At 51.7% G+C, this 8,326-nt stretch overlaps 1 protein-coding gene across 1 annotated transcript; it reads left to right on the top strand.

Annotated features, from left to right (window-relative positions):
- The first annotated feature begins 216 nt into the window (after positions 1–216).
- GSX2 (GS homeobox 2) lies at positions 217–1,915 on the top strand. The gene is made up of 2 exons (XM_032851760.1): positions 217–825; positions 1,497–1,915. The coding sequence occupies exons 1-2, from the start codon at positions 252–254 to the stop codon at positions 1,835–1,837; spliced, it is 915 nt and encodes a 304-aa protein (XP_032707651.1). The 5' UTR covers positions 217–251; the 3' UTR covers positions 1,838–1,915.
- The last annotated feature ends 6,411 nt before the right edge of the window (positions 1,916–8,326 follow it).

Raw genomic sequence — 8,326 nt, 5'->3', positions numbered from 1 at the left:
GAGCGGTACTCCGCAGCATCACGTGCCGGGGTGGGGGCTATAAAATCCCGGAGCCGGGGCGCCGGGCGGGGGACGTGAGGACCAGCCCTCTCCAGGGACCCCTTTGTTCGCAGCCCAGACGCCGAACACCTCCGCGTCCCCGAGGGCTTGACCGCCTGCGTCCGCGCCGCGCCCGGGGCAGAGCTCAGAACAGGAGAGGAGGGGAGGGGGCGCCACCGCCGGCCCGGCCCTCCAGCCAACCCCCTCCCGACATGTCGCGCTCCTTCTATGTCGACTCGCTCATCATCAAGGACTCCTCGCGGCCCGCGCCCTCGCTGCCAGAGCCGCACCCGGGGCCAGATTTCTTCATCCCGTTGGGCATGCCGTCCCCGCTGGTGATGTCTGTGTCTGGGCCCGGCTGCCCGTCCCGCAAGAGTGGCGCGTTCTGCGTCTGCCCACTCTGCGTCACTTCGCACCTGCACTCCTCTCGCGGGCCCGCGGGCTCCGGCGGCGGGGGCGCAGGCGCCGGGAGCACAGGGGCCGGCGGTGGGGGGACGCCGGGGGGCGTAGGGGCCCTGCCCCTGCTCAAGGGTCAGTTCTCTTCGGGTCCCGGGGACGCGCAGTTTTGTCCACGCGTGAGCCACGCGCACCATCATCACCACCCGCCGCAGCACCACCATCACCACCATCAGCCCCAGCAGCCGGGCTCCGCCGCCGCCGCAGCAGCCGCGGCGGCTGCGGCGGCGGCCGCGGCAGCCTTGGGGCACCCTCAGCACCACGCACCTGTCTGCGCCGCCACCACCTACAACGTGGGGGACCCGCGGAGATTCCACTGCCTCACCATGGGTAGGGCGCGGGCTCTGGGCACCTACGCGCCGCGCCTTCCCGGCTCCCAGGAGCAAACTTTCCGTCGTCAGTGGAGGAAGTGGCAGCCTGGGGCGGGGGGTGAGTGGGAGGAGGGGCTTTTCGTGTAACTGTGGAGTCGTCTCCAGAAGTTCCACCAAGGTGGAAGTTAGCTTTCCAACCTCTCCAAGCAGCCTGGTGCGTGCACTCCGGGGACCTGGTGTCTCAGTCTTGCGTAATATCGGGGCCTTTGGGACCTCAAACTTGAGGGTTGAGAAACCGAAGGCCAAACTGGCTGAGGTTCGGGGTGGGTATGTTTGAACTTAAGTGTGGCATTCCGTCGTCGGGGCTAGCTAAAGCATGTCCATGCTTTTGGCCAAGCCAGCCTGCCTCTCTGCTAGGCTAGAAGGGAGACGACCGGACAATGCCCCCCACCCCTCTTTAAGCCTCTGACTTTATATCTCACACATCAAAGGCCTTCACTTGCTGTGGCGGTCTCTGTCCTTCCCCGCTGAGTAACGAAGTGCCATGAAATGGGAAAGGGAGAGGGATGGGGACAGGTGCTTGAGCTTCGCGGGTGGGTCCTGGAGAGGCGTCCTGTCCAAGGGCTGGCACGTGGGGTGGGATCTCCTCACCCGAGAATTACGTCTCTGCCTCTCTTGGCCGGTCTGCAGGGGGCTCGGACGCCAGCCAGGTACCCAATGGCAAGAGAATGAGGACGGCGTTCACCAGCACGCAGCTCCTGGAGCTGGAGCGCGAATTCTCTTCCAACATGTACCTGTCTCGACTCCGGAGGATCGAAATCGCGACATACCTGAACCTGTCAGAGAAGCAGGTGAAAATCTGGTTTCAGAACCGTCGGGTGAAGCATAAGAAAGAAGGGAAGGGCACCCAGAGGAACAGTCACGCGGGCTGCAAGTGCGTAGGCAGCCAGGCGCACTACGCGCGCTCAGAGGATGAGGACTCCTTGTCCCCGGCCTCGGCCAACGATGACAAGGAGATTTCTCCCTTATGAGGAAGGCCCTCCTCCCTCTCACCACACGCTCCTGGCCACCCCCACAACGTCAAGGTGACCGGTACCCAGGGGCCCAAATCCTCACCCATGCAGTGGTCCCATCTGCAGAAGGAGGGAGCTGAGCATTCTCCCGGCGCACATGCCCGGCCTGACCCTTCAGGTCTCATCCTTGACCTGTTTGTTTGAAGTTCCACTCAAAGTTATAGGTCTTTGTTTTTTTTTTTTTTAATGTAAATAATCTAGATTCAACTCTGCTTTGTCATGTAACAGGGAAAAAAAAACACGGTTGGTTTAACACTGTATGTGGGTTTTTGAAAGCGCATGTCCTTTCCCCTTCCCCACTGTCTTTCAGAACCTAAGAAGAGAACGGGGGTTTCTTGATTATTTTCTGTTGTTGTTTTTTAAATGAAAGTATTCAATTGCAAATAATTTAGAGAATTAAACCCTGTAGGTCTCGCCTCCTGAAAATTTGCCTGGGGAGAGATTGGAATTCAAATTGCCGAAGTCCCTTTGTATGTGAATAGTTTTATATAAAATTTATATTTATATTTATTTAAATAAATGAAACAAAAATCAAGGTTTTCAATTTGTGGTGTTTGCTCTCACCATCTTTCCCCATCTCCCCCTTGCCCATACCTAGAGAAAGGCACAGATGGGGGGAGGGAAGGTGTCTGAGAATATAGAGGGAAGTGTTGACTAAAAACTAGTAATGTGGGGCTTGGGTTGAAGGAGTTCATGGCATCCCCTCAGTCATGATGTTGCCTACCGAGTACTAACTCCCCATCCTCAAAAGAGCTAAGCTGCTCACAGTTGAAAGGACAAGTCATTCCATTTAAAGTAACACTGACAATTAATGACAGACAAACTTGTTGATTTATTTAGCAGGGAAATGTCAATATTCCTTACCTAGTATTTATTTTCTGTGGCAGTTCCCCTTTCCTCCCCTTTCCCCTACAGCTCTTTTAGTACTAAAACCGGAATTATGTGATGGAATTTGAACAGTTTTAGGAAGAGCAACAATCCATCAAACAGGTTGGAAGCAATGCACAAGGAAACTTACAAATGATGCTGCAAGTGACTGGAAACATTAGTTCCCGGTTGTTCCTCTAGTGAAGAAATCAGCTGATTCCATCAGTGCTGAGAAAACATGAGGGCAGGGACAGGGAATTATTCTGCCCAAAGATTTATATTCTCAGTTTTCCAAAATAGCTCGGAGGTGCTTTGGACTCTTGCAGTTTTCCTTGGTCTCCCTAACTTTAACCTAAATCTGTTCCCTCCTGATCCCTTTCTTCCCATCATCTTGCAGAGTTAATTCCTGCAAACCTGTTCCTGGAGATTTACTCTGCCCTCAGCAGGGCAACCTGGTTCTTTGCTCTGTGCAGCCAGGGCCTATCACCTAAGGAAGACAAGTGAAGCTGGATATGTGGAAACTGGGTCTCATTCCCAGCAAGCTGAGCCCTCTACCCCCCACTGGTATTATTTCTGATTATTTTCTGTAAAGATGCCACCCAAGAGATTCAAGCCAATAGGAACTGTTTACAACACACAGGTTTCTTTAGATCTGATTTACTTTCGGTAGGTAGGAACTGAAATCTTACCAGGTGAGATGGGGCTCTACAACTGAGGTCAGGAAGCTAGTTTGGGCAAAGGGGGAAGTTGGGGGGGGGATGATGTGATTACGGTTTTTCCCTGCCCAAAGTTCATTAGTTCTTTTCTCTTCTCTTCTCTTTTCTTCTTTTCTTTTCCTTTCCTTTCCTTTCCTTTTCTTTCCTCTCTCTGTCTCTGTTTCTCTCTCTCTCTCTCTCTCTCTCTCTCACACACACACACACACACACACACACACACGGGAGGCTCAGAGAAGGACTTTGGTCTTCAGCTCCTATTCGGGTACCGGCCAGGGCAGGCGGGAGGGACTGAATAGGGAGCTGTCGCCGCTTTGTGCACCGATCTGGGCCTGGTCCTACGCAGCGGTCACAGGCATCCAGCTCGCTCCTACCCGGGCCTGGGAGGCTGAGCCTCCCGGACCCTCTCACGCGCGGAGCCTTGGGCCCGTCGCGCTACCCGCCGCGCAGGGGAGGAGGTAACCCGCCCGCTGCCTTTCCTGAAGATCCCATCTCCCCCCTTCCCAATAAACAAGACTCCGCCCACAAATATAAGGGTGGGAGGAAAGGAGTTCTGAGGCGCAAAGAACGAGAGCGTTTACAGAGAATTCATTTTCGGGGAAATAACGGGAAGGACAAAAGGCCCCGGCGGCATCTCACCGCGCTCCTGCCCAAAGCGAAGCCTCAGCTGGGCGGTGGGCCGACACCTCTGTTCCCTGGTCCTCCTCCCAACCACAGCCGGCTGGGGGGGGGGTCCCCCACACCTACGTCGCCCAGCGCTGGGCCCTGGCCCTCCCCGAGTCCCCGCCCAATCGGAACCCGAGCTTCTGTGTCTCTGTGCCTCGCCTGGCTCGCCCACCCAAGGCCCTGCGCCCAGAGCGCGGAACCACCCACCTGCCACACCCGACCCAGCGCGGCGCCCAGCCCCACCCCCCCCCCCCCCACCCCCGGGAGGACACGCGGCGCCAGCCCTTCTTGCCAGGTTTTGAGCTGCTTGGATGGTCTCAGTCCCCCTCCTTTCTGTCTTGGGGGGAGGGAGTTCCTTAGGGGAGAGACAATTAACAATTCGTCTCCCACCAGAAGCAAAAAGTTTCAGACACAGATACATACCTAGACGTTGGACATTCTCCTTAGAAAAACTTCTTAGGGGGTTTCAGGGAGGTTCTAGGGTATTCGGTGCCCAGTGGACCTTCGTCTCACTTTCACGGTGAACCATGAGGTCTCCCGTCTACTAGGGTAGGTTTTACACCCTTCCGTCCACCCAAGGTAATCATTTGCTGTTTTTGAGGTTTGCAAATCCTAAGGAGTCCTTGGGAATCTCTGATTTTAAAGGTCTACAGTCTGACCTCACGTTAAGAGTTCCTAGGGCAACATTTAGGACATAGTCTGCTAAGCAATCTTGATATCAGTCAAACACTTTACGTGAAATACTCACAGATTTATTTAAAGAGATGTGTGGGGTCATCCTTGACAATTTCTCTACTAGGAAAACACCGGATGCTAGCTTTTCAGTAGTTTTTCCCAAAACATGGCCTCTTAGGGGCCTATAAACACATTATGGAAAGAGAGAGAGAGAATGAAAATGAGAATTAGAAATTAGGATCTTGGTACACTAAGAGAAAAGAAGTCAGCTGCAGGAGCCATTAGTGTGCTCGAATCCAACTCTTTGCAAGCAATTCTCATGATGGCTTCAAATGGGAAGAGGTTCTGGGTGGGAAGGATGACCTTTTGCCCTTGTGCCCTAAGCCCACCCAGTACTGACATTCTGAGAGAAAAGGAGGAACAGAGACCTTTCCCCTTCACCCTCCCACTCAGTGACCAGCACAAGCCCAAGGCCAAGGACTTAACCTTGATAGTAGCACCTGGCAAGTCTTTTTCTTTTTTCTTTTTTTTTTTTTTTTAAGATTTATTTACTTATTTGACAGAGAGAGATCACAAGTAGGCAGAGAGGCAGGCAGAGAGAGGGGGAAGCAGGCTCCCTGCTGAGCAGAGAGCCCGATACAGGGCTCCATCCCAGGACCCTGAGATTGTGACCTGAGCCGAAGGCAGAAGCTTAACACACTTACCCAGGCACCCCTTGGCAAGGCTTCTTGATTGCAAACCATGCTCAGGGCAGAAGGGACCCAGCATTCTCTCCCTGGGGTATCCACAGACCCAGATGATAGAAATGAAGGTAATGATAGACTTCCTTTATTCATGAGTATTCTAAGTTGGTCATCTTAGCTTGGTTATCCTCCCCCTTACACAACATCTCCCCTACTCCCCCTAAGGATATCTGAAGGTATTTTAAGAGAAAGAAAAAGTTGGGGATGTGAAGTCTTTGATTTTTGGCTCCCTCTTCTCTTTTCTTACCTCCACTGTCTACCAGTTCTGATCAGTATTAGAAATGCAGCTCGCTGGGTTTGCTCTGACTGGTCAAAGAATTGCCAGGAAGATGATTGTTCTAAGTGAGAGTGGTCACAGAAAGCAAGAGGGTCTGTGTGTGTATGTGTGTGAGAGAGAGAAAGAGAGAGAGAGAGAGAATTCCACTGGGAGGTGGTCATATACATAGAAAGGAAAGAGCTATTTGCACCAGATTTTATTTTATTTTGTTTCGTTTTGCCTCCCATCTCTACCTTTCCTGCAGGTTCTACTCACTTTTCATGGCACTCCTTGGGAGATTTCTTTGAAGGAGGTGGGAAGGTATTTAGAGCCGTTTGGGGGGAGGAGAAAAAGGAGAGGGACCCGGGAGAGAGATCGCCACCTCCGCTTTAAGGGTATGGGAGAGAGGAGAATGACACTCCCAATAGAACCTATTTGCTAGAGGAAATTGGGTTTAAAGGAGCAATCACTGCTTTAAAAGGAACTCCTCCCACCCTCTCCAAACACAGCCTAAAGCTGTCCTAGACGATGAATACAGCTCAGTGCATCAAAGCAATTGTTCCTATTTTCATTATTCACAGGGAATCTTTGAATGTACCTGTTAAGGTGACAGACCTCTTAAAAGGGAACATTTTTCCATGCAATTAAATGGTGCATTTACTAGGCTTCTATTAACATAATTTAATATAAATCTATTTTATAAATCTTTAGGCTCACATTACTGAAAATTGAGCTTCTCCGAAAAAAAAAAATGCCCACATCTCTCCTCTAAATTAGATGTAATAGAATCCAAAAACTTGCTATTCTAAGCCAGCTGGAAATATCAAAAGTAGAAGAATCTTTTGTATTGTCTTTTGTTAATGGTGAAAGTGTGAAGAAAAAAGGCAGTTCGTTTCACAGGATAATTCTACAGGGACGCAGCTTTCCTTCACCCAAGGCCCTGGCCCTTGGAGTCAGGCAGGCTGGAGCTAAGAAGGGGGGTGAGCAAGAACAGGAACTGGCAGAAGTCTCAGCAACAGAGTTCAAGCAGAACTCAGATGAAAAAAACAAAAGCCAGCAGTGACTCATATTGGGAAGTAAGTTTCTTCAGTCTGAGGAAAGAAAACCCAAAGCCCATGAGACCTCATAGACCTGAGACCCCACAGTAAGGTAGATATTGCCTGTCTGTTCCCATGGCTGGACTCCTTGTTCTCAAGTGCACCCTCCAAAATTCTGGGCATCCCATTGTCTCTGAAAATAGCGTTCTGTGTGCCCTTCCTTATTCTGATGCCCCTGCCGGCCCTTCTGGACTGGGCATTGCCTTTCTTCAAGCTGAGCCCTGTATTTTCCTGAACCCTTGTCCTACCTTTGTTGAGCCTTCCAAATCCCAAACCCAGGAAGGCCCCAGGGGCTCCTCTGAGTGAATCCCCACGGATCGGAAGTGTGTGCTGTGTGCTTAGGAAAGTAACTAGTTTCAGATTAATGAAGCAGTGACAATTTCAATCTGCTTAAAGGCGGAGGTTGGCACTGCCCAGGCCTGAGCGTGGGGAGCTCGCCAGGCTGGGCTTTATATTGTCCGCTTTTCTGAAGAGCAGACAAAGATGGATAGAGAGACATTGAAAAGCAGGGGGCGTATTTTAAACAGCCCCATAAAGAGGGCTGTCACTTTAAGACAAGAACCATAGTGCTTTGATGACTTTGTATTAGCTGCACCATTTCAAATAAGGAACTCGAGTCTCTAGCCAGAGTGAGGAGATGGGGAGAGAGAGAGGGAGGGAGCAAAGGAAGGGAAGGGGAGAGGGACAGGGACAGGGAGAGAGAGGGAGAGAGAGAGAGAGAGAGGAGGCAAAGAATACGGGGAATGTGGCAATATTCAGCCTGTGTGAGCACTGCAGGCCGACTAAATCTTAGGCTACTACTTGATTTCTGAAGTTCTGGGAGAAACGATCCACAGCAGGTGCAGAGGAAAAAGGCAGGTGGACCTGCTCCCGATGGGAAAGAGTTTCCTGCCCGTGGGCGGCAGCCGGCTTCGAGGGGCTTGAGACAGCTTGGCCTCGGTTCGCGGGGAAGGGCTCGAGAGGGACCCGCCACTCTGCGGCCCCAGCCGCTGAGGATTATAATGGAAATTTTTGAGAGCGTGAAAGAGAAAGAATAGGAAGGAGGGGGAGGGCAGGCTTTGGGAGTCTACCTTCACAAAGCCTAATTTAAATTGTTTGGGGTCAAGCAGTAGCAAGCCACCTCCCCCCTTTGCTCTTTAATTAATTAATGACCACGATTAATTATTAGGGTCGAATTTCAAGGCTTCAAAATGCCTTCCGGGAGGAGCTGAAGAGTTGCTAGAGCCAGACACGTGGTTTTAACTTGGGAGAAGGGAGTCGAGAGCTGGTAGTATTAGTCTCTCCCTTGCTGCTACCCTCTCACGCTCTCTCTCTCTCTCTCGCTCTGCCTGCTTCTCTCATTCTCTTTGTGCCTTGGGGTCTCTCTCTCTTTCCCTCTCTCTGTCTCTTTTTCTCTCTCTCTCCTTTGTTCTCCTGGCCAACTTTCCTAT

The sequence above is a fragment of the Lontra canadensis genome, unplaced genomic scaffold, assembly GCF_010015895.1.
Source record: "Lontra canadensis isolate GAN:19392208 unplaced genomic scaffold, GSC_riverotter_1.0 scaffold1, whole genome shotgun sequence".
NCBI lineage: Eukaryota > Metazoa > Chordata > Mammalia > Carnivora > Mustelidae > Lontra > Lontra canadensis.
This window is presented reverse-complemented; position numbering and strand designations above follow the sequence as displayed.

Excerpts from the sequence above, each read along its gene's own strand:
- GSX2 (XM_032851760.1), top strand. The coding sequence starts at position 252 with ATGTCGCGCTCCTTCTATGTCGACTCGCTCATCATCAAGGACTCCTCG. Across the intron at positions 826-1,496 it reads ATTCCACTGCCTCACCATGG|GGGGCTCGGACGCCAGCCAG; the intron begins GTAGGGCGCGGG and ends GCCGGTCTGCAG.